Source organism: Sebastes umbrosus, chromosome 6, assembly GCF_015220745.1.
Source record: "Sebastes umbrosus isolate fSebUmb1 chromosome 6, fSebUmb1.pri, whole genome shotgun sequence".
In the NCBI taxonomy this organism is placed as follows: Eukaryota; Metazoa; Chordata; class Actinopteri; order Perciformes; family Sebastidae; genus Sebastes; species Sebastes umbrosus.
In genome coordinates this window covers 6175407-6202416 of record NC_051274.1, presented here as the reverse complement: position 1 = coordinate 6202416, position 27010 = coordinate 6175407, and the positions used below count along the sequence as shown (strand labels likewise).

Sequence of the window (27010 nt, the reverse complement as noted above, 5' to 3'; positions counted from 1 at the left end):
AACAGTGAAAGATAATGCTTTGTTGCATTGTTTAAAGCATTGTTGTCTTATCTTATTAATATCTTTTTGTTGTTGTGCAGTCATCGCCAGCCATCACCATGACCCCACTAATTCAAGGTTAAGCCCAGATGCTGACCCACTAATCTTAATGGGACAGGCCTCTGGGAGATAGCCATCCTTGTTCGTAGAGATTCATGTGACTGCACTGAACTGTAGGAACAACATGTTAATTCTTATCTGAGCTGTTTAATAGATTGTAATGCCAGTGAGGTGTGAAAAGACACATGACAGTGGCTCTATCCGGGCAGAAGTCTCAAGATCTCTGCTAATATGAAGGCAGCTCAGTTGCATTCCTCAGAAAGAGCTGCAAACCTTGCTCAAACCCCACACTGCTGCCTCTGTGAAAGGATCATTGATGGAGGGGATGGTGCAATGAATAGACAGAGGGATGCAGAGGGGGAGAATGCAAGCCATGGCCAAAGTGATGAAGAGGGGGTAGAGGCTGAAGCAGGGAGCCTTGGCAGGCAGCAGCAGGCGAAAGAGAGAAAGCCAAGGGCGAAGGCATGTGGCAAAGACGAGCCTCATTCCTCCAGCGTCGCCCCTTCCTCTTGTCTTTTATCTGAGGAGAGGAGAGCCCTGAGGATGAGACCAGAGATGAAAGGATGGCTTTGAAACAGCACATGCAATAAAAAAAAATAAAATCTGACTTTTCACTACAACTTGTGATGTAGGCTTTGATCTTTGCTTGGAGTTTACAAGTTGGTTTGCCTCTGGGTATGTTAATCTTGTGTTTGATATAACAATCGATTAGACTGTTGTCAGGCTGTTAAATAGGCGTTATCAATCACTATAAGCCCCATACATGTGGGTCAATAGGGGCCTACTACACCCACTAGTAGGTTTTATCATCTATTCACATGGTAGATCACCGATAGAAGGTATAAAAGAACACGACAGCGACTGTAGTAATTAAGACAGGAGCAGAAGTGGAAGTCAGAACACAGGGTTTTCACCAAGGAGACTGGAGTTTGCCTTCCTTGTTTGGAGTTATTTAACCCAAAACACAATGTTTGTTTTTTGTTGCCTAAACCTAAAGAAGTTGTAGTTTTGTTGCCTAAACCTAAAGAAGTAAGAAGTTGTAGTTTTGTTGTCTAAACCTAAAGAAGTTGTAGTTTCGTTGCCTAAAAAACCCTTTTTGTTTGTGTTCAAAACGTGACGTTTCATTCAGTTTTACAACATGTTAGAATGTGTTGCTTTTAAGTTTCACTTTCACTTTTACAACGTAGAAGGTGTAGCAGCCCAACAGGCAACAACAGCTGTCAGTGTGTCAGTGTGCTGACTTGACTATGACTTGCCATAAACTGCATGTGATTATCATAAAGTGGGCATGTCTCGTGGGTACCCATAGAACCCATTTTCATTCAAATATCTTGAGGTCAGAGGTCAATGGAATCCCTTGACCATGACACTTTTTCTTTGCCAACATTTAGCGCACGTTTGGAGCGTTATTTAACCTCCTTCGCGACAAGCTAGTATGACATGGTTGGTACCAATGGATTCCTTACATTTTTTTTTTTCATATGATACCAGTATCTTCACTCTAGCTTTAAAACTGCGTCCGTTACAACTTCCGAAGAATTGCCTTAAGGAAATTATTGGCGTTAAAACATATTTGCTTTGCTGCGTCATTATCCCATTAACTTTGACAGCCTTAGTGGCAAGTTTACATACATCAGTCAACTATAACTGACAACACGATCAAATGTTAGACAGACTTTATGAATAGTTTCATCATGTTGAGAATATTATGCGGCACTGCTGCTCAAAGGCTGCCGGCAGCCTCCGGCAAATTTTAAGGTGGAATGGTTTCTTGCATGTTACTCAATTCACAAGTTGACATTACTACACCTTTGCTTTGGACAGAGTCAGGCTAGCTGTTTCCCTAACTATTTCTGGAGGAGAAAAAGGGGGCTGAAGAGAAACTCTATCAATGTTATTTATTTTAAATGGCACGAGCAATGTTGGGTCACTAAAAGGCTACAATCATGATATTAGAATATCTAATTTTTCATACTGTTATCTCCTTTTGGAAAGTAAATCTAGAAATGTTGCAAGAGAGCAGATAAAACAGCAAATCATTGCAAAAAAATTGATTTATCTTTGTTCTACATAAATTCTGGGTAAACTTAATTGTTAGGATTGATTACAGAAAGAAGCAGGATGTTGTTTATTAGCCTTACTGTGACTGCCTGATGTGTGGTTGTTGACTGGTTGTTTGAGAGCGATATCCATCGCTGTTGCCCAGGAAGGGAGAGGTCAGATAAGGGGTGGGGGGGGATGAACTGGCTGCTGTGTTCATCTCAGCTGTTATCTAACCATGCATGTAGGGGGAAATCTAAGTCGGGATGGAGCTGGGATGGCATCAATCTGTAATAATTATTTTGTGACGATAGAGACGTAAAGATCTAAATAGCAGATCCCAGCTGTCTGCCCGCCTATAGCTGATGAGCTTTAGCCTTATAGGGAGTGACTTGTGCTAAACAGCTGTTCTTACTGGTGTTACAAGTCGTATTAGTTCAAGGTGTTTCCTCACTTGCACCTCATTCACATTTGGCAGTTATTACCTAGAACCTTGTGCATGAATCGACCACCTTCACCCTCCTCCGTGAGCATATTTACCGTGTTTATGTGCACTCACACATCTGGAGATCTGCCCTTTGTCATCTATAAGCCATCCTGTTCTCCCCCAAGGCTTCTATTTGCATCTCCACCCGTCTGGTGTTGCCGTAAGCTCTGTGACAAATCAACTCATTACCACACCGTCCAGGATCCCGTCAGTGCTTTTGCTCCAGTTCTCTGGAAAAACCCTCGTTCTCAAACTCCCCTCCTAAAGAGAGAATGATTGGTGATGATAAGTAGTCTTGTAAAGTACAGTATGTTTTCCTGTTCTCTACTCTTTGCCTCCAGCTGACCCATCTCTATTCTATTAAAAACACACTGAGACACAAACACACACGCACAAACAGAAGGCCATAACAGCCCAGTCGCACAGCAGTTGTTGAAATAGTCACAAAATCGAATGTATTGATTCCTCTACATAGACACGAATTAAAAACAAATTTTGTGATGGTCAGCACGAAATCAATTCGTATGTAATCCATGTATTTGTGAACCGGGAAGTATAAAGAGTGGTGAACGCCACGTAAGGAGGAGGTCGTGGTGGATGGATGGGTCAAAAAACACAGAACTTTCACCCAGGAGACCGGTGTTTGTGTCCCGTGTGAAACCAGAAGTCAAAGTTGATTTATTTGTTGCGTAACTTCCGTATTTAAGTTACAGCACTTCCAGAATGATTTAAACCTCCAACCGCGTTCTTTTCCTAAACCTAACTAAGTAGTTTTGTTGCCTAATCCTAACCAAGCCGACCTTTTCCTAAGCCTAATTAAGTAGTTTGTTGCCTAAGCCTATCCAAGTCGATCTATTCCTAAACCTAACTACGTAGTTTTATTTTGAAAATACTGGAGCGGTAATTGAAACGTGCGTCACGTGTTGTTGAAAGTCGTATATGTACACAAATCAAATAGATTAAATTTCGTGACTATTTCACGAACTGCCGTGAGAATGTGTTGGCCATAAACAAGTTTATTTCAGCATGTTCTCTCAGAGAACAGTTCCTTATCTTTGATCCCAAGTGGAAAATGTAGTCCACAGGGAATTGTGGGGAGAGAGAGAGAGAGACTGGGGCCCGGGGGCAAAGAGATGGAGGGAAAGTTGGGGAAAGACACAGAGATGGGGAGGGGAGGGAGGAGGGGAACAGTGGGAGGAGGAAGGATTAAAATTAGTGAAATACAGCCTGTGACGAGTTAACTGGCCCGTCTGTCTAATTAGGCAAGAAGAGGCATTTCCGCTGGTCAGGGAAAAACACTCCATGACTGATACAGGAGAAATGGTTCACTCAATGACTGTATGGCTGAAACCCTTTGACTATTATTGTCTGGCTGACAAGTAGATTAGACTAGAGATGGACATGGAGTGGACTGACTCAATGTTATGTGGTGATTGGCTGACTGTTACCACCAGACCAAGTGTGCAACCCAGTCGCCAGATTAAAGTGTTGACATTGTACGTTTCTGCAATCCACGGATATGTTGAATCACAACGTTCCTGAACTGAAAAATACATTTCATATCAACATTTCTACATACGCGTATATCACCGTTATAGTGGCGCTTTTGCCGTTTTCTCAATTTTGTTAAGGTTTAGGCAAAAAAAACTACTTGTTTAGGTTTAGTAAAAGAGCGTGGTTTGGGTTCAAATAAGTATGTTACTTTTGGTTTCATCCATCCACCCTGACCTTCTCTCTAGGCAGACTTACGCGTGTAATACGTCAAAAACAAACGTAATCCGGGAGACAATGCGCTCCCTCGAAACGTAATTGGCAATGCCATTAGCTAATGTAGCTTAAGAGCTAATATTAGGCTGTAAACAAACTACACTGCAGACGCATGAACACGAGTTTACACAACGAGGCTGTAAAGGCAGACGAGTCGACGCAATGACGTTTAGTAGTCTTATTTAACCACTTGTTAGCAACCCAACCGCCTTTTTTAAAACACTTAAAGGCTTCAAAATTCACAAATGGGTTATGTACTGACGTATTTGTAGAACAAAACGTTATAATCTCTTAAACTTATTATCTTAGACAGACCTTATTTCAACCAAAATCCCATTAAAAAAAACAACAATTTAAGGTTTTAGGGCTCATTCCTGCACCACACTAATATCTATACTGTACAGAGCCCAAATCCATAAACAAATTACAACTATTTGGAGGTAGTCTTCCGACCACTCAAAGCACTTTACACTACATGTCAGTATTCACCCATTCACACACACATTCATACACTGATGGCAGAGGCTGCTAAGGTGCCAACTTTGCCCATCAGGATCTAATCTAAATACTCATTCACACACCGATGGCTATGCCTTCGGGAGCAATTTGGGGTTAAGTGTCTTGCTCAAGGACACATCGACATGTGACCCGGAGCAGCCGAGGATCGAACCACCGACCTTCCGATTGGTGGACAACCTGCTCTACCCTCTCAGCCATAGCCGCCCAACTATGTTCTAACTATGTTCCTTCTTTTTGTTGGCTTACCATTTGCTTGAATTTATCATTTCCTCACTGTCTGTTTGTCTGATGAGCACACTATAACATAAACTCTAATAGTCCTGACTGGAAAAACGGTTGAGTGATAAGCCATCCTACAGATGGTGTATGTTGGCAGAGCAGAGCTGTGTATCACAGTAATTACAATCCCTGCTTCCCCTCTGTGTATCAGGGTTTGCCCTCGTCTCTGGTCCTTATCCGCCGCACATGTCAAAATACGTTTTACACGAGACCAAGCTGTGAACTGTTTGCACTGCCTGCTCCTCTTTACAAGAAGAGGATGTACAATCAAAGTACAGATAGATAGAGCGGAAGTGTGGGGGGCCGGGGGGGGGCTGATGTTTCTCAGACCTAAAAGCCTTTCATCAGGACAGTTGTGGTTAGAGTCCTGCTCCCCATCCCCTCTTTATTTTGAGTAAAGAAAATGCATTCTAGATGAAAGGGCGACAGCAGAGGAAACAGTCTGCAAACTACTTTTTTCTGTCTGTGATCCTGTTTAAAGCTGCAGTGGGTAGAAATGGAGCAAATATGATTTAAGAAAGTTAAAAAAGTCCCTATATCCTGACTAATCTGCAAAAAAATCATGTGTCTCTGTGTCCTCCGGTGCTCCTAACGGCATCTGCAAGGTTTCACAGACTGGAGGAAAACAAGCAGTCAGAGCTGATCTGGAGTCTGCCATCCAGCTGCCGTCTATGAGAGCCACGAATCAATCACTTGTGAACTTTGAGCAAACGGTCAAACTAGGCAGCGCTGATCAAATATGAATCAATATTCTGTTACTATAATGCCTATTTTTCAAATGTTTTTAGAATCATCTTGTACTGTTTAGCAGCCATGTTGAGTTCTGTCGAAGAAATACCAAGCACCACCCACCAGCCAGAGTACAGCCAATAGGAACACTCTCTCTCTCTGAAATGACCTGTGATTGGTCAAAGTCTCCCGTCACGGGCTAGATTATCTAAAGCCTGAAAACAGAGCCATGAGGAGGTGCAGAAGTTTCTCTCAGAACACTTGAATTACAATATGCTGAAAGGTTATTATAGAATATTTGCCCCAATGATGCCAAAAATATTCTGCCTACTGCCACTTTAAGCCCTGTTCTCTCTTTGCTAGAATCACATTTTCCTCCATGGTCCATGTCACTTATATTTTGGTCCGGCTAACAGACACGGAACAAAGGAAGTGATGAGGAGATGGAATGATGGAATAATGGTTAGAAAAAGTGCACCGTATAGTCCATGTTTTCCCAACATGCAGCTCACACATCACAGCTGACCCAACATCCCCCTCACCCTACAGACTTCCTGTCAAATGGTCAAATCTCTTCCTGGTTGTTACAGTGATGTTACTATAGGAAGATGTCACTCATTGCTGTCAAAACATGTCAGCCACAGCATATAGTGTTTAACGATTTTGTGGGCCATGGCTGAAATATTTACAACAAGGCAAAAAAAAAAACATTGAAATATTCATTCAAACAGTTTACTGTAAACAGCCTTCTGAATCATTTCAATAGGTGCTGGAACTAATCACAGAATTGTAGTTCGGGGGGAATCTGAGTAACATCAATAAGTGAGTAATCTGTGGTTAAAGTTTTGTGGCCTTGAGCCCGGACCTCTGGATCCCCCCCTGCAGGCTCTGCACTTCACCAAATACTCATCAGTGTGAGTCATTCAGGATAACACGATCCAACACTTTAACATTACAGAGACGGGGACTGTCTCCCCGGACTAAAGGAGTCACCGCTTTATCACAGACAGCTCTGGTAATTGCCGAGATAGGCTGGCGTGTTTTGAGTTAAAGCTGTGTGTGTGTGTGTGTGTGTGTTGGGGGGCAAGGGAATGAACAAGTGAGGGAGCGATGTTGATGAGAGTTAAAACCATAAGCATGACAGCTAAGTTAGCCAAGTTGGGACCCCGCCAGTCCACAGTGCGTGCGTGTGTGTGTGTGTGTGTGTGTGTGTGTGTGTGTGTGTACCAGCAGGGGCGTAAGCCGCACTAATTGGCCAGTGGGTTTGGCCAGTCTTGAATCTAACAGGAAGAGACCGTTTGGATATCTCTGTTACCAGGGATCTTAAATATTGACACCCACACTGGTGCAGGACATGAGTCACAGATGTTAGTGATATCCACTGTAACGATTTGTGCCGGCTTTTAAATTCCTGTCTTCTTGTCTCGTGTCCCGTACTGTCTAAATTTACCTCCTCAGATGATGAAAGAAAAAAAAAATCAGAGGGACGTAATGAGGGTGTTTTCACATCTAGTCCTTTTCAAACGAACCAATCTCAGTCCTTTTAAAGTGGACCAAAAAGTGAACCAACAGAAAAGGGACTCAGTTTTGTTTCTGGTCCACTTCAGCTCTGATGGGGCCTCAATCTTCTCTCTGTTCACACTATAGTTCCTTCCTTCATCACTGCTGGTCAATGCTTTCCCCCTTCAATGACATTTTTAGGGACAGAATACTGTCCAGTTCGTCGTAAAAGGGGCATGTGTCTTTTAAAGTCAGCGGATTTCCCGCTTTTTCTCATTTTATTGCGGGTACTTTTGACGTAGTTTTTTTACTTTGACACAGCACTGCAGTGTGGTCCTAATGAAGCCCATCGTTTTCATATGAATGGAAAACTGGAGGAAAACCTCAACGTTTCTGTGCGTTATAGACAGCTGCCGTTGGATTTGTTCTTCGTTCCACATCTGGAGAAGTGCAGTAGTTTCTTCTACGGTCCAAACTACTCCTCGTCCACTAGCGGCCATGGCTCCGTGGGTACATCCCAAGTCTCTTAATTGCATCCACGTTTCCCTCACTTGCATTTTTTCCAAGGAAACATGAAATGTCCTTTCCTCTGAAGCGTCACGTGAAGTGACGTTCGTTTCTGATGACAGCAGCAGCTGATCACCGCTGGATCAGCTGTCAGTCGATTTTAACAGCTCAAGACTTTTGACTTTTGTGTCTGAACTGTACTAATAATACTAATAAAGACAGACAGTTATCACTGGCAGACCTGACAAATACTTGCACATGAATAACAGCTGCAGTCTGTATTTATACTGTGGACTGAGTCCTTTAAATCTGTGATATGTCTTTACTCCGGTATGAATCTCCAGTGATGTTGACACGTAGCGTTATCAGATCAGTCCGGTCGGCAGCAGCGTCCAATCAGTAACACTAAAAGGGAGTGTCGGTCGGTTAAAGACTTCTGTGAAGTCTTCTCTCGTGTATCCTCGTTCGTCGCTCCTCATAGATCCCTCCTCGCTCCTCGCTCCTCGCTCCTCGCTCCTCGGTCCTCGGTCTACGGCGGCAACTCTAGAGGGCTAAAATACAATGGCAAAAGGCAAAGCGAACCTGGAGCGCTTTGTGTCCACAATACACAGATTAACGTGGACTTGAATCGAACCATACTCAGACCACCTCCTGAGGAGATCTGAGTACAGTTCCCATGTACGCAAAAAATGCTAACTAATCGCTCTGAGTTCTTTCGGAGGGACAAAGTATGAAAACACCCTGAGACTTTCACCACAGAGACGTCTTGTTTGTGAGCTGTGGTGGTGCTCTGCAGAGGGTGATGACCCCGGAAGCAACTGTTGACAATACACGATGTCTGTCTGAATGATGAGAATGCGTTTTTGTGCAGATAGTAAACACTGTCGAGGCTGAAGAGGAGGTGAAGTTGTTGCTTTTTTTGGGGAATTGTATCTGTGCCTACGTATCAACAGGATGAATGACAGGGATGAAGTTGATTTTCATTTTTCAATTGTTGACCTCTCCCAGTCTCATCCCGACCAATGTCTTCCCACGTTGTTTATTTACCCGTGTTTATTTTTGTCCAGCTGAGAGCTTTCAGCCCATGTTTGGCCGGGGAGGAGGTTAAAGATGGGTGGATGAGAACACCGCTGTGGTATGTATGTGCTTAGGAAGTCTAAGTTTCTCAACAATATGTTGAAATGTTATTATGGAATTTTTGCCCAATGATGGCAAAATCTTTCATCTAACCTCGCTTTACAACTCTGTTATTTATGTAAATTCTAAGTTATTTTGTCGCTCTTGTGATTTTAAAATAGTGATTTTGATAAAAAAGACGTGTTTTTCCAACCCGGAAGGTAGAATTGGACGGGTTCCCTCAACAAAAGCCAACGAGATTTTTCCATTGGGGTTTGGATTATTGAAAAAAATAAGCTCTGTGGCGAACAAATGTTTATGATACTTACACGTTTTGTTACGTCACATAATCTCCACAAAACACAGCTGTGGTGTGTATGTGCTTTGGCCTTCTAAATGTACCTAAAAACTCTCCGTACAAGCAACATGTGTGTTCTCCTGTTTTTGCTTTCCATCTGCGTAGCTCTATGAGTATATCTGTGCACGTGTGTGCAGTCCGTGTTAGTCCAAAGTGTTGACCCCCCAGCTCCATACCAGGGAATTGCATCCCACTTGGTCATTAAAGCTCCACCACAGGGACCCATGTGACCTGCGATATCTTCGGCCTTCCTCTCAGCTGCTCGGAGCGAAAATGAAACAGCTACAGTATAGAGACAGAGACCCCTTTCTTTCCCTTTTGGGGTCAAAAAGAAAGTGTGGGAACAAGAGACAAAGAGTGAGAGAGGGAAAACATGCTGAACAGGGAGAAAAATTTAAAAAAAAAGAAAGAAAGAAAACACAGATAAACGCTTTGTTAGCTGGCCTCACATACAGAAAAAGCACTAAAAGTGTGATACGGGACACTTGAGTCCGGAGGATAGAAGTGTTTCACCTATAGGTGTTGTTTTTGCTTAGCCGTGGCCTTGAAGTCCCCTCGTGTTAGGCCGGGTGCTTTCTGCTTTTCTCGTGATGTCCACCTTGTCATGATTAAGAGGCATTAGACATGTGGGGTGCGTTTGAAGGATCGTCATAAAGCTAAGCCAGGTAACTCTCAACCCTGCCATAAAATGACTCCTGCAGGTTTGTGCAGAACAGAGACCATGTGCAGTCTTCCCCAAGAATGCATGTAACCCACGTGACAAACAACTTTCCAAACCATTTCCCTTTGGGTGACATCCCAGTACAACTGCAGTAAGTCAGTGTGTAAGTGTGATTTCTATCATCTTATGAGAACCAAATTGCTTCCCTAACCCCTCAAAGCTTTGCAACACAGATTGTTATACAGAGTAGGCAAGAGCAAAGGTAATATTTTCCACCCATGTTAACCATAAGGCTTTAGTTAATAGGTGGATACATGTGAAATTGTCCAAAAATAGAGCATGTAATTGCCAACCCCCAGCCCAGTCACAACACACACACACACACACACATATTCTCATACAACAGTTTGTATGATATCTTACGAAAAAGTTATTCCTCGTTTTTCGTTCATTTTCCAACAACACGTGTCAATTTCCGCTTGTTACATTTATCCGGTCTTTTTAAAAATAAACTTCCGTTTTCACAGGAAACAACTTCCTTAGGTTTAGGCAAGAAAACGACTTAGTTAGTTTTAGGAAAAGATTGTGGCGTGGCTTAAAATAACACCGCAAGTGGCTTCACTTAAGTATGTAAGTTACGTGACAAATAAATCAAAGTTGACTTCTGGTTTCACACGGGACACGAACATGCATTCCTTTCATCTGTTTGGAATTTGAACTATGACAGAAAACAGATGTAAGACATATAGGTATACCATATCGCTCAAACTCTTGACAAGCTTGAGTAATATACAGTAGAGTGCTCCAGGGACGACGTATTTTGGTAGGACAACCAGCAAGTTAGCATCACCAATGGGATTTTTCCATTGGGATTTGGATTATTGCATAAAATAAGCTCTGTGGCAAACAAACGTTTATGATACCTACACGTTTTGTTCAGCGAGATAATCTTCACAAATGAACACCAAAAGGATTTTTGAAGCGTGAATGCAATCGCCAGAAGTAAAAAGTGAGTATTAATTCACGAGTGGGGTATTTATTGATGTATTTATTATGTTGTAGAAAAAAAACGTTAAACTCTCTACAGCTTGTGTTGACCACAGACCTTATTTCAGGCATCTAACTAAAAACCCGTTAAAAAAAAACCTATCGACTTCCAGACGAGGGAGATGGAAGTGCTAAAACTAATTTCTGTGTTTTAGGACTCATTCTTGTAGCTCACTCACTGATGATGGTGACGACGAAAGCACACAAGGTCGTGACCAGCATCGTATTTCACCGCTGATTCGTTGAGGCTTTCATCAGTGCTCTCTGATTGGCTCTCCCAAGAGAGCTTAAGGAATGGGGACACTATTAAGCCTAAGGCTAACCATCAAAGGAAATGCTGCATGAGTTCTGCATTCACATGTAACTACTAAGGAGCAGATATGGTTTGATCAGGATCTAGACTAGTTGCAACAGTTTACTTTGGTCACAGATGTAGTGACTGTCACATCTTACTGCTCGGTGAGCTATGAATTCTTGCGACTGGACTGTGTTTGATTGTGTTTTTGCTGTTTTTCCCCCCATTTTGCTCATTGCACAACCTCTTTGTTAAGTAGGTAAAAAGGGACCCACTGCTTTGTACTTACTCACACATACTACTCATTTGACAGAACCACAGAAGAAGTAGCCTAGATACGTGTAGCTGCCACTTTAAAAAACACACACTAGATTTATCCTAAAATACTTTGTGGAATTAATGTTTTGTCCATTCATGGTACCTTGGCTGCCTCTCTTAGTGATAAACAAATATTCCTATAAGGCAGTGGTGTTTTAAAGTCAGCAATTAGCCTTACCTTTATTTGTGCTTTTTACATCCATGATGTCGAATCTCACATTACTGATGTTTTGGCCAGTGGTCATGGCAACAGGGCATGCAGTGGGTTAGCCCAATTGATAACCACAGCACTCCTTATGTTACACTGTGATTCGGAGCCATAAAACCACTCTATTATATCGTTTTTAGGACACGGCAGGGGAACAAATCGGATATCAGCGTTTTTGAAATTATTGTTGGTGGTTCTTGGGCATAGCGTTGTTACTATTACCGGTTTGTTTAAAGTTTGGAGACATGTTTCAACTTCCTCTCTTTACTCTGTTACCGTCTATGAGGGACATGGGATTGTTTTCCCCCAAGAGGGGGCGTGGTCATGCGAGCCTACTCTGGATGACATATTGCCACTTTGATGTACACTGTACATATGTAATCAACCCTCACCTGCGATTGGCCATGGTTTCAGAGCCATCAGCGGACAAGCCCCAAGCGTTTCAGAGCAGACAATACTGCTTATTTTTTCATGATTTTGAAACCTAATTTTGTATACTTAGCGATTTTTTTATCATTCAAATTTGTCTGAGGCTGTGGTGTGACAAACGCATATTTATTTTTGCTTTACCCGGACTTTAAAGATGCAACGGGTCATGTGGACAGTGTATTTTAGGAACACTCCATGCTGGAGCACAAGGCACGACCTGCTTGCGCTATGTGAATTTCGAAATCATAACAGATTGAACATTTCTTTGTATGGTAGTGACAGCTCTAGTCGCTGGACATGTTCTAATCTGGGGAGTGAATATATTCAAACTGCAACTTCTACAATAAATATATCATAAATAACATAATAAATATATGTTATTTTTTTATCATATACTGTATTCACACACACACACACTGAATCACTATGAATCTCACTGTCGCAGGCTCTCACAAACACACCCTTTTTTCTCACACTAATAACATACCAAGGCTGCTACCTCACCCCCTAGTTATCCCTCTTGGAGCCCACAGCTCTTAAGCCATGCGTTGAGAGTAGAAAGCTGTGCATTATCCATTAGCTATGCTTCTTCTGGCTTTGATGGATCAAAGAGCATGTAAAGAGCTGGAAGAGCCAGGGCCACTGCTGCAAAACAAAACGGACAGAGAGAAAGAGAGAAAGAGGGCTGGCAGATGGAGATGGAGTGAAGAGGGCAGGGAAAGGGATGGAGGAAGGGGAGGGTTATGGGGGTCAGGGCTCTCTGAGCGTCGCCAGCTGGACCCACCTGAGAGGAGGCAGCTGAGAGCAGTGTTTTACTTACAGAAAGATGATAATACTATAACAATAATAAAGTAAGTAATATGTAGAGGTGCACCGATCCAACTTTTTAAGTCCCGAAACCGATACAGGCTTGACTTAAACGTTGCTTTAGTAACTTTGTAAAACAAAATGGAACAAATAAACTCAATTTTTTATTTTATTTATACAAATTTAGTTTTTATTTATTATTTAAATAATAAATTGTATACCAATAACTTGGTAAAAACAATATTCAAAATTAACTGACTTTTATTCATTATTAAAATAATACATTTCACACCAGCAACTTGGTAAAAAGTCTTGAGTCAGTATCGGCCTGATATCTGATCCGGTATCGGTATCGGTGCATCCCTAGTAATATGCATGTCATGTCATGTCATGTCTGCAAGTCACGTTACTCTTTCTTGAGCTACTTCAGTGTTTACTTTTCAATTTACTAAGAAACATTTCAGGCATGTAACCGGCACTTGAATCCGGAGCTAGTTCGGACAAGCTAGACTTGGGTCTTTGTCCTTTTCAAGGATATTTGGTTACTGGGGATCAAACATGCTGTGACCTTCTAGTTTTAAAACGCTTTAAGACCGGGGACTATAAAGACACAAGAACAACAGTGGAGGCTCAAAAGGAAGGTGCAGTGAATGAAAAGATTTCAAGAAATCTAGGTAGGAAGTCGAAAGGTGAGACGAAGACAAACAGGAAGGTGTTTGTTAGAAATCGATAAGAAAAGAAAAGAAAGGGAAGAAAGAGGAAGGAAGTATTGAGGTCGAGAGAAGAGGAGGGGGAGAGGATAAACAAAGGAAGAGAGAGGAGAAACTGGAGTGAGAGACTTGAGCAAGAAAAAAAGATGATAAGAAAAGAAAGAGGTAAAAAAAAAAAAAAAAACGGCAGAAAAAGCATAGAGGAAGAGACACAAAATCAAAGTAAAACATTTGGAAGAAATATGACATAACTGAAGAGAAAAGTAGCAGAAACACAAAATAGCAAAAGTAAAAGTAAAGAGGGATGTGGACAGGGATGAAAAATTGGAGGGAGAGGAGATGGGTGGAGGTCCATTAGCCGGAAGTTTATGCGTAAGTGTTGGCCTGGGGAGATGGAATCTGGTGTGGTGTGTTTGTTCTGGCTTAGCGGCCACCCTGAGCAGGCCCCTTCACTGGGCACTGGGAGAGAGGGATGTAGAGGAATAAATGGAGGAGAAGAGGGAACGATTAGAAAGAAGAAGAAGAAGGAATGGCTCAATGAGCAGTGTGAAAGTGTCAGCCCAGGTAAAGCCTGATTCACGATGCATTCATAAATAAAAAAATAAAAACTGGGTAACTGTAAAGTCATAAAAACTGGAAATTTGAAACAATATGGACTACTTCCAGGGTTAAAGAGTAACTGGAACCAGTGGATGCTTCTTGAAGGTTTTCATTTGTCTTGTTAGCGGTTAGTTGAATTGCTTCAATTTTCCACCAGATTTCATTACAAGTTTTGTGGCATGGCTGTCACTGAATGTTCGGCACATCAAGCCCCACAAAGCAAGAATGAGGAGAACCGGTGACATACAGTACTTGCCAAACCTCCCAGTTTTCCCAATTGACTTTGTTCTCTCTTGGTATCCTCCTGGGATAGATGATTCTCTCAAAATATATTTCACCATCATCAGTTTCATAATGCCCCAAGGTACCAGCTCGTTCTCACGGCCGGGCCACACAGGGAACATCAGCAGCTGTTGTTTTTTTTATTTCGGCACCCATGTTAACAGGTTAGAGCAGCCACACTGCCCGTGTGAGCAGCGCAGCTCAGGCGTCCGTAAAAACAAGCAGTGAAAATGTTCTTTTGACCGTATATTGACATCATACCAGCAACATTACTACAGTTTCAATGTCTAGACATCTGTAGAATATGTCATGTTTTTTTTTTCTGTGGACTGTATTCCTTAATTTCTTAACAAGAGGCTTTTATTCTGAAATATTTACAGGACAGTGTTGTAGAAAATGCAGTGACTTGCAGGGCTCCATGAATGAATAAAGTACAGGGTTTTAATTGTAGATGATTATTATTATTATTTACAAATGAGCACACGCTTCTTAACCTTTTTCTGTCTAAAATAAATATAGATCACATTTATAATGAAATGAAATGGCCATTATGAAAGGCAAACTCAATGTAGAAAGAAAAGGCTGGCAGCAGAAACGCTGTCAATGTGGACACCGTACGCGATAGTTCAGCGAGGCAGCCACCATGCGCTGCTAACGTGCCCAGTCAGTCCCGGGAGTCATTTCCAACTCGTCAAATACGACAGCTTGGTCAGTGGGTGTGTATGCATCAAACTACAGTATGACTATGGCTCTACGTGGCCATGGAAGACGATAAAGTTCACGTATAGAGGAGGTCGGGGCAGATGGTTGGGTCCAAAAGCTGAAGCGTAGGGCTTCTGACCAAGCGGCCATATTAGACTAGCTAGGAGTTGGGAGAACGTGTTGAAAGTACACATGCAGCTTTACCCATTCTGATGGATAAAGTGAAAGTAAAGTTCTGAGAGACAGAGAAATGTAGGCTGATAAATACAGACATGCATTCCACTTCCTTCACTTCATCTAAAAATATTTTGCTACACAGCTGTACTAAAAATAACAGGAAGCTGCAGCTGAAAAGTTGATCCAGGTTTATTACGGAAATATCTGCATTTTAAGGTCACACTTAATGTATCACAGTTGCATGAAAGCATCATTGAGGTTGGAGAAGGCGCCTGTGTTTCAGTACGTACAATAATTTTCAGTATGTGAATGCAGGCAGACGCGAACAAACAAGCACATACATTGTAAAATCCCAAGATCCCACAGGTATTTATGCCAGGAAAGGGGAGCAGATTTTGGGAGATACCACGTCTGAAATGCCTGTGTTCAACCCTACGCCCAACTGTAGATTTAGGCTGTGTATTGGCAAGAATCTGGCGATACGATACGTATCATGCATGATACAGGAGTTACGATTCAATATATTGCGATTTTTTAAATCTAATTTTAGGAAAACTGTCTTAGTATAAAGAACACACCACCATATGCATAAAATCTGAGTAAAACAGTTTACTTTTGAGCTCATCTTTACACGCAAACTATTAATTAAATGCAGTGTTTTTTAGAATCTATACAGTATCACAAAACATAATATCGCGATCCTCGATATTTTCAATACTGTCTTACACCCCTACTGTACAGTAGATGTGCAACATTATGTAAAATAACAGGGTCCTTCACTAAGACACTAAACACCTATCTGCTCACTATTGCAAGCTGCTCTGCCCACAAGATTTGGACAGTAGAGGACAGAGAGAGAGGCGTCTTTCCTTTTAATAAGAGTCAACGAGTAAATAGAGGGAAAGAGATATTTGACCGGGACAGGAAGAAGGTAATTGCTTGCTTGCCATGGTAGTTGAAATTGAGTTTAGAAGAATGATGGTAGAGCATGTAAAGGGCCCAAAAAATCAAGCCCAGCCCTGCAATATGTAAAGAGGATGGAGCTGATTGAAAGCCACATCTGAATCATGACAGATGAGTTTCATATGTTGCTGCAGAGTCAAACTGGCTGTCTTTTTAAACAGGGACTTTTAGATGTTCTGTCTAAATACAATGCATTGTTTCACACTGTCATGCTCTGATTTAAGAAAAAAAAAAACTGAAAACAGAAAAATAGAATGAAACGGATCTGCGTCAGCCAGAAGGAACTGAGAGAAATTAGAGCCCCCGACCAAGCTCAAACCTATCTAGTCATGAATTGGGTTCAGGCTGGGTATAAAAAAAAGATATAAAAAAAGAACCACAACACAGGATAAGATTTGAGATTCATTTCCCTGCGGAGATAGAGAAAAAAAACATTAATTCTCAGAGTGAGTCACACAGGAACATTGTCCAGTTTGTCATTTGATAGCCGACATAAACCTGTTTCCTTCGACTTCTGTCAAGTCTCAATTTAGCTCATTATCTGTTCCTCTGGCTTCCTGTTGATGTCCGTAGTTAAGCAACAGCAAGAGACTGAGCTTGATGCTTAAGAAAGAAGGGGAGAAAGGAAGATTAACACAAACTGTACAACACGCACACACTCACACAGTGGTGACACACCCACAGGTTCAGGGCCTGTGTAACTTCCCTTTTGTGCACAATGAGAAATACACAGCCCTTGCCCTTTTCCTGTATCCAAATAAACAGTCAAAAAAGGGCTGTGTAGCGGGAACACTGCTTTATGTGTGTGTGTGTGTGTGTGTGTGTGTGTGTGTCCATGTGTTGCGTGTGTTACGTAAGCATGACTGTGGCTCTCAGCCCCCCCCCTTCATTAGGACTGCTGTTCTGCTCCGGCTTCCTTTGGTCACAGTTCATTGACCTGTAGGCCCATAACAAACATGGGAGTTGGATGTGTTACTCTGTATGTGTGTGTGTTTCTGTCCCAGTGCTCCTCCAGCTGTGTTCTTGGCTTCACATTTGCACATACTTTACATCTTATAAACATGCTCTCAAACATCAGCTGTACTTGTATTTACGTGGCACATGAGTGCATCTAAGTAGTTTCACAGACAGTGTTTGTGCTCTATTCATCATCATGTAGCTCTTAAAGTTGAAGTGAAACAGTCAACCGAGTTTTAAAAGCTGGTTTACTAAATGGATTTCCATTCCAATGAACAATTATATACCAAACATGACAAATGTCAGCATTTAAAAAAAAATTGATTGTGGCAAGAGCGCCGCCATGTTACAGTATACTCTAGCCTGTGACATCACGAGGTTGGTTGGCTCGGCTGAGTTACACAGATATAACGGTAGAGACCGTGAAAGACGGAGACTGAGGAGACACAGGATAAAAAGAAAACAAAATAGGGGCACTATTGTATTGTTCCTGGATGTAAATTTGAGTTTTACAATGTTAAAACCAAGGACAACACAGTCCATTTCATAAACTGCCGCTGAAACGGAGAACAGTAACGTTACTGCAACGCTGGCTAATGGCACAGAAAGAGCCCTCCGACAGGCACTGAGTCCAGCTGGCTGTCTCACCATCTCCCGTCCTCTCCCCTCTCTGACCACCTGTGTCTCCTCCTCTGACCGTTCAAAGACATGGTCGCTTATAAAATAAAATCCGAAAACACTACGTTATTCTGAAGCCCACGTTATAGCGGTTGTTATACATAACTTTCTGATAGCTTCTGCCAGCTAGCTACCGGCTCAACATTAGCATACCAAAAACTACCATCACAAAGTAAAACTTATCTCCAAAGCAAACACTAGAGACTTTATTGGCCTAATGTTGCCTGTGTTCTCCTTCAACTAACTAACTAAATAACTAACTATCTAACTCGGTTATAGGCCTACCTACTCCCAAACCGATGCACACACGGATCGACTCAGTTGTCGCACCGTGGTTAGTTAGTTAAAGGAGAACACAGGTTAGGCAGATAATGTCTCTAGTGTTTGCTTTGGTGATAAGTTTTACATTTTGGTATGCTAATGTTGAGCCAGTAGCTAGCTAGCTAGCAGAAGCTACCAGCAAGTTAACAAATGCTATAACGTGGGATTCAGAATAAAGTAGTGCTTTGGGTGTTTATTTGATCTGTGACCCTGTCTTTGAACGGTCTGAATTAGCAACATGCAACGTTCTTGCCACGAAAGATGAAACGAAGCTTCTTTTTTTCTTTTAAATACTTTCATTTGTCATGTTTGTTGTATAATGGAGTGGAAATCCATTTAGTGAACCAGCTTAACTTGGTTGACTGTTGAGATTCAGCTTTGAAATACTTTCAACCTTGTACTGTGTGTCATGCTAATACCTCTTCACCATGTATAACATGTATAATATATACTGAATAAATGTTATACCATTTACTATTACTTTATTTGCTTCATTATGAGTTGTCTTTCAATCAATCATTAAGATATAAGTGGAAAAAACTGTTATCGCAACTTCATTTATAACATTTCGTGCCATTTTTTCTTCATAGCTTTACAATGTTGTGTGATATGCTACTGCAGCACATTTAAGAGAGACAATACAAAGTCTTTGTCCCATAGTCTATGTGTGAATGTTGTATTCACATGTGTCTCTCTTTGTATGTTCCAGGTGACCTCGGCATGCATCCCAGCTCCCACCAATGATTTGGTAAGTCCCCTTCATTTCTTTTCCTCAATAACGTTCTGTCTAGAAGAGTTTTCCCTCTTTGTCTGGCCTTAGTTACAAGGTATGGTTTCCCAAAACCACTGTATGGTTTCCTCCTGCTGAATTCCTTTTGGGAAGCCGAGCCCTCAACCCAGTTTGAAACCGGTTCATTCCTGGAGCACTGCAGGATTCCAGTCTGCAAGAAAAAAGTAGTCGATGTTGCTACAGGAAGTAGTAATGTTTATCCATTAGAGAGTCTGTTTGTTTAATTAACTCTCTCCTATTTCCTCTGTGTCCCCCTCCTCCTCTCTCCCTCCTCCCCTCTTTCTTCCTCTCACTCACCTCCTTCCGACCTCCTCCCTTTGCCCTACTTCCTTCTCACCATCCTTCTCCTCTCTTCTCCTTTCAGCGAAGAGGGACCGCTCCTTCTCGACACATCCAGCACCTGGTGAGCGCACTTTAACCTCCCGTCCTCCTCATACCCTCATACTTTTTCTCTACATCTTCCCTTTTCCTGTCTTTCCTCATGTCCCCAGTTGTCATGCTCTCTATCTTGGAAATGTCCAAACCTGTCAAGGAAAACACGTTTGTCTACTAGATGATGAGATATCTCAGAGCTCATATCTTAGCCAAAAGGAAATGTTGCATCATTAGGGGAGCATGAACGGGTTCAGTGAATTTCATAGCAATCAGCCCATCAGATCTGATGTTTTGTGTGAGAATTGTGTTAGAATTCACTACCTGGGGACATGAATATTGACATCATTGTTTAAAGCAGCAGTAGGCAGAATATTTTTGGCATCATTGGGCAAAAATTCCCTAATAACCTTTCAGCATATTATAATTCAAGTGTTCTGAGAGAAAACTAGACTTCTGCACCTCCTCATGGCTCTGTTTTCAGGCTTTAAAAAATCTAGACCGTGACGGGAGACTTTGGCCAATCACAGGTAATTTCAGAGAGAGAGCGTTCCTATTGGCTGGTCATTCAACGGAGGCACCTGCTCCGGCTGGTGGGCGGTGCTTGGTATTTCCTCAACTGATCTCATGGACATGGCTGCCGGGTCACAAATTTTCTCATTTTACAGCTAAACAGTACACTACAAGATGTTTCCGAAAACATTTAAGGTGAGAAATAGACATTAAAGTAACAGAATATTGATTCGTATTCGATCAGCGCCGCCTAGTTTGACCATTTGATCGGAGTTCTGGAGTGATTGACAGCTGCCTCTGTTAAATGAACAGCCAATAGGAACGCTCTCTCTCTGAAATGACCTGTGATTGGCCAAAGTCTCCCGTCACAGGCTAGATTTTCTAAAGCCTTAGAACAGAGCCATGAGGAGGTGCAGAAGTCTAGTTTTCTCTCAGAACACTTGAATTATAACATGCTGTAAGGTTATTATTTCTGCCTACTGAAGGTTTAAAATAAAAAAAAAATCAATTCTTCTTATTGAGTCTGATAAAAGAATAAAACCAACCAGGCATCTGAGCTTGACTGAACCATGTATGTGGGTTGTGGGATGGCCTCATTAACCAACCGTATCTTTGTGTTTTTTTCCACAGGGTTCCACCAAGTCTCTGACCTATACCAAACAGAGAAGCACCCTGCCAAGGTAAAGGTCATCTCATGCATTTCGTATAATACATGCTGTTGAAGTGCCTGTTGCTCTGCATCCACAGAGGGATTTTCTACAGAAACCATTCAATGCAAACCATGTCTATGGGTTTCCACATCTGCACCACTGTGCTCTAATCAGTGTCTTTTTTGTTTCCGCTGTCCTTCACTTGCTCCTCAGACTAATGGCCACATCCTTTATTCTTTCAGGAAGATTTAGCGTCAATCATGTGGTGAAACAAGTTGGCTCTTGATCTGACCTATATGTCACAAAAATCCCCTATTTTCTCTTTCTCTCCATTCATTCAGCCACGAGTTTCGTCAAACTGTGTGTGATGGAGCACATTCGTGTTGAGCCGCCACAGACAACCTGTTGTTACGCTCACATTTTCTGACCCATGTCCACCTTTCTCTCTGTGTCTCTCTGCACCCGACCCCATGCTCTCTCTCCTTCCTCCTCTTTCCCCTTCCCTCTCCATTTTCCCTTCTCTGTTCCTCCAGGAGCTTCAGCGTGGACCGCGTGATGGAGAGAGTGATGGAGCGCCACTACGACTTCGACCTGACCTACATCACCGAGAGGATCATCTCCGTGTTCTTCCCCCCGAAGCTGGAGGAGCAGAGATACCGTGTTAACCTGAAGGAGGTGGCTGCCATGCTCAAGTCCAAACACCAGGACAAGTTTCTGGTGAGGGACTTGTTGCACAATAGAGACAATATGTTTTGACACATAGCCACAGGAAGCTGCAAAATACACCGAGCAACCCGCAAATTGGCAGTCTATTGTTTTTTTTGTCTGCCACAACCATGATAAAATGATAACTGGCTACAAACATCTCTTCTGTTTCAGCTCCTGAACCTCTCCGAGAGGCGCCACGATATCACCCGACTAAATACAAAAGTGGAGATTTTATTCTTGTATTTCTCGTAACTCTATGTTGAGAATTCAGTTCACAACCTTTAGTTTAATTACCTCCAACCACACGATCTCCCTCTCTCTCTCTCTCTCTCTCCATCTCAACCACCAGGTCCAAGACTTCGGCTGGCCCGACCTCCACGCCCCACCGCTGGATAAGATCTGTGCCATATGTAAGGCCATGGAGACGTGGCTGACCTCCGACCCCCAGCACGTGGTGGTCCTGCACTGCAAGGTCAGAGTTCAGGGGGGCCGCCGTGTTTTTTTTTTCTAGACGGACGTCCAGCTGTTTCCCGGGCTCTGAAACGGGCAGATGTATCGAAATGCATTGAGTAAAGTTTTGTAGCAACATATATTGAATTGTAAATAGTGATGATTTGCTAGTTTTTACTGGCGATAGGGGGCAAATATGCTTGCTTTATGCTAATGTTTGTATATATTTATTAATATAAATCAATTACCAACACAAAACAACGACAAATGTTGTCCAGAAACCCTCACAGGTACTGCATTTAGCATAAAAAATATGCTCAAATCATAACATGGCAAACTGCAGCCCAACAGGCAACAACAGCTGTCAGTGTGTCAGTGTGCTGACTTGACTATGACTTTCCCCAAACTGCATGTGATTACCATTAAGTGGGCATGTCTGTTAAGGGGAGACTCGTGGGTACCCATAGAACCCATTTTCATTCGCATAACTTGAGGTCAGAGGTCAAGGGACCCCTTTGAAAATGGCCATGCCAGTTTTTCCTTCCCAAACTTTTGCGCAAGTTTGCGTTAGCATTATTTAACCTCCTTCACAACAAGCTAGTATGACATGGTTGGCACCAACGGATTCCTTAGGTTTTTCTAATTTCATAAGATGCCAGTATCTTCACTCTAGCTTTAAAACTGAGCCCGCTACAACCTCCGAAAGATCAATTGCGTTAATGCATTAAAGAAATTACGGGCGTTAAAACAAATTTGCGTTAATGCGTTATTATTATCGCGATAACTTTGACAGCCCTACGAACAATGCATCATGTTTATAGATAAATTATGTCATGCATGTAAAATCTTAATCTGTAAAGTGACTAGCAACTAAATAACTGCCAGATGAATGTAATGGAATATAACATTTCCCTTTGAAATGGAGTGGGCTAGAAGTATAAAGTAGCATAAAATGGAAATACTTTTATTATTATTAATTATAATTAAATATTAATATAATTATATTTAAATACACTAAATGTAAAGTTGCATTCCACCACCTGGAGAGGTTAGTAACATAGTATGGAGGAATGTTACAGAAATAAACAACTAACCACCGGAATGCTTCTTTATGATTACACGCTGCAACTGCCATCATGGATATGAACATGTACGACAATTTCTTTCACTTGCTTGTACTTCTAATCAGCCTTAATCTCTTCATTCACTGCTTCTGATGTAAAGTGCAATAAATTAAGTTCGATATTGCAGTTAAAATATAACTTGACTAAAACCAAAATTGCAGAGTGCACCTTATAATTCAGTGAGCCAGAAAATTAACCCTACAATCTGCATCAGACTCTGTCAAACTCGACCTCCACATCATTCGGCGATTCGTTTTACGTCCTCATTTCATGAAAGTAGTGGTGACTTGAACTTTTCCACCGTTACCAAACAGCGACCAGCTAACACAGAGGGCGACCGAGCTCCCACGGCTTGTCTGGATGTTTTCTTTATTGGTTTTGGTTAGGAGAATTTAAATACTAAAACCAGACTACTTCTGTGGTCTGCTGACTTTTCCAGAACATTCCAGCTTATAGGCAACTCTTTCCCAGCTGCAGATCACGCCAGGGGGACTGGAATAAACAGCATTTTTGTCAATGAAGACTCCTCCAGTGAGAGGCTCAAGGAAGCAAAACAAGCTTTAATTTGTGCTCAGTGTGGAGGTGCAGCCTTCTTATTGGTATCTGGAGGGGTCGCATTAGGAATTTGAGGCTGGAATGTCTTTGGAATGTGTCAGGAAGTACGGGGCACCCGGTGTAAAAAAAAAAAAACACAGCAGGGAACTTTTTAATTTGAATTCAAACTGCTTGTCCACATTTTTCTATGTCCCTTGCTTGTCCCTGTCGTCCCTTCTCTCTGCCTAACTGTGTCTATCAAAAATCAACCCTGCAGTAAAAAACAAAATGTCACACATTACAAGCTGTGAAGATCAGCTGTCTGTACTTATCATGACTTTGCCCCTCTCTCTTCCTACAGGGCAACAAAGGTAAAACAGGTGTGATTATTGCAGCCTACATGCACTACAGCAAGATCTCCGCAGGGTGAGTGTGTGTGTGTGTGTGTGTGTTGGAGACATCCAAAACCACATTTTGACATTTTCTTGTTCATCAGAATATCCACACATGGAACATATTAACGATCTTTGTACTGACGTGCAAAAAACATATTGGATTTAAATTCAACTGTTCACATGTGCATGCCAAATATGTTTAAAAATGTATCGCAACAGTATATATAGTGTCTTCTAATTCAAGTGTACGCAGCACAATGATTTCCATTCAGACTCTGTTGATAAGTCATTTGATAAATTAAGCCCAGCGGATTTTTGTGCAGGAATCAGTGGAAACTGGTTTATCCTGTGGCCACTGCCAGCTGTATCCTCTCCATGTACTTTCTGGCATCTAGAGGGTCTGGTGCAAGTCCCATGATAGAAATGATTGGCTAAAGCATGTGTGTGTGTGTGTGTGTGTGTGTGTGTGTGTGTCTGTGTCTGTGTCTGTGTCTGTTTGCGTGCATTTCTGTGCAGGGCGGACCAGGCTCTCAGTACTCTCGCCATGAGGAAGTTCTGTGAAGATAAGGTGTCCTCTTCCCTCCAGCCGTCCCAAAACAGGTAGAGGCCACGGGATGGAATGAGGGGGAAATTGGCAATGGGGTGATGAAGGTTGGGGGGGGCGGTGGTTGAGGGTATCCCACATCACAGCAGAGCTTATATGCATCCTCTTTTAGCATCCTATTTAAAACAGCTTTTAGCCTCAAGCTTTTCATGTGTACTGCTGGATTTGATTCATCTTGAACCTCAGGTTTAGGCCTTTTTCACATCAGACATTTTTGACATGTAGGTGTAAATAATAAGATGGCTGAAGCTGCCTCACTATCACTGTCACAGCTCACTGGCTGCTCCTTTCTGCTTTCCCATCATTGTTTCATTGACTTTAAAAAATGTCAAGTTGACGTAGACTAGGGAGAATGAATCACGACAGTACATTTACATCCTCACAGTTTATAGTTAAGGGAATAGATTTGACCTTTTGGGGAATATGCTTATACAGGAAGCAGAAGGAAACAGCCAGCCTGGCTCTAGCTGTCTGACATTTCAGACACACTCATACATTTACAGTAATCTCATATACTCCAACCCAGTCGCCAGAAAAAATGTTGGCATCGTACGTTTCTGTAAACCACGGGATACGTTGAATGTTGACATTCCTGAACCAAATATATCTTTCACAAATACGCTTCGTATCAGCCTCGTATCACGCTTGCAGCAACCCACAATGCCACGTGATTAACGTTGTAAAACAATTGTTTAAGTTTAGGCAACAGAATTACTTGGTTAAGGTTAGAAAATTATCATAGTTTGTGTTAAAATAAAACGTAACAACGTGATGTAACAACGTGACGTAACAACGTGACGTAACAACGTGACGTAACAACGTAACGTGACAACGTAGCGTGACAACGTAGCGTGACAACGTAGCGTGACAACGTAGCGTGACAACGTAGCGTGACAACGTAGCATCAAGCGTAATAACGTTACGTAATAAGCGTAAACACAATGTTTACTTTTGGTTTCACATGGGACACAAACAGCAGCCTCCTGGGTGAAAGTCCTGTTTCTTTGACCCATCCACCGCCCTCTGTGGACTTTCTTTATTCTCGTTATTACACCACTTAAAAACGTCCGCCCCATTACATCACTTGTTCTCTGTTCAATGTATCCGTGGTTTGCAGAAATGTACAATGCCAACATTTTTTCCTGGTGACTGGTCTGCATACTCATATTAAAGGCATAAAACTTGTGTCAAGAAAAGGACAAGTGATTGACTCAAGTTCAGCTGTGACAGACAAAAGAAATATTTTCTCAACCAATGGGCAAATTGTTTTAGGAAATGTGAAATATTTAGGCTTAGAGGATGTGTTTTCTTGTCTTTTGACCTGCCTCACTATCTCCTTTGAAGAAACCACTGTTGGCTGGCTATCTGTCAACAGCATCGTCTGCTCCGGGGCTGTTTGCATTTTTTCTTCTCTCTTTTAAAGATACTTGTTCATTTTATCTCAAGTCTCCATCTGTTATTGTTATTCTCCATCTTTATCTCACTTAGCCTATATCACAACGATTTCTCTCACTCCCTCTCTCTTTCAGGTATATCTATTACTTTGGGGGCCTTCTGTCCGGGGCGATCAAGATGAATAGCAGCCCTCTCTTCCTCCATCAAGTTCTCATCCCGTCACTCCCCAACTTCCAGGGTGATGGAGGTGTGTTTATTTAGTCTTTTTAGCCAAATCATCAAAGCACAGAACAGACATCTACCAGTTCCTAATGTATATGTGTCGTTATGGGAGCATCTCTATTCCCTTATAGACCCCTTTTCTGTTAGCCATCATGATGACATATTTTGTGGGCAGAGAGTTATTATTTGGACTTTACATCACATTATCTGCAAATACAAACTGTAAGGCATGGAAACACAGAGCTACTGAAGCTGACTGGCAGCTGATCCAGCTGTGCCACCGTCAGATGACACCTAAGCAGGAAAGACGTCTTGTGTTCCATCTATTCCTTTTTCTTTGCATCTTTTCCCACATCTCTCTCTCTCTCTCTCGGTGAAAAAGAATAAGATATGATGGTGGGAAACATGAACACAATTAAGTGAACTGAGATGTACCCTCTATCTCTGTTCTCCTGTCTGATCCGACTAGCAGATAAAATGCATAGCCTATAGCCTATATGTGATGGGATGTTTGTTTTAGCGTGGTGCTGGCAGCTCTGGCAGCTGACAAGCTTTCCCTACTGAATCACAGCAATGTTGCAGACTGCAGCGCTCTCATAAGTGGTCACATTCACCCTCCACCCACACAAACTACTCTGTTTATCTTTAATCTGCTGATCAAGTCCAGAAGGAGAGGGTGGCAGACAACACATTCCTC

At 42.0% G+C, this 27010-nt stretch overlaps 1 protein-coding gene across 3 annotated transcripts in view; it reads left to right on the top strand.

Annotated features, from left to right (window-relative positions):
- Positions 1 to 27010, top strand: part of tns2a (tensin 2a) — a 66484-nt gene that overhangs the window by 24664 nt on the left and 14810 nt on the right. For all 3 annotated transcript variants that reach the window (XM_037773951.1, XM_037773950.1, XM_037773952.1), the window contains exons 4-12: positions 19266 to 19304; positions 19711 to 19749; positions 20862 to 20911; positions 21415 to 21598; positions 21761 to 21811; positions 21939 to 22061; positions 24059 to 24123; positions 24609 to 24692; positions 26226 to 26338. In XM_037773951.1, coding sequence (XP_037629879.1) covers positions 19266 to 19304; positions 19711 to 19749; positions 20862 to 20911; positions 21415 to 21598; positions 21761 to 21811; positions 21939 to 22061; positions 24059 to 24123; positions 24609 to 24692; positions 26226 to 26338 — 748 coding nt within the window. The remainder of the gene's footprint in view (positions 1 to 19265; positions 19305 to 19710; positions 19750 to 20861; positions 20912 to 21414; positions 21599 to 21760; positions 21812 to 21938; positions 22062 to 24058; positions 24124 to 24608; positions 24693 to 26225; positions 26339 to 27010) is intronic.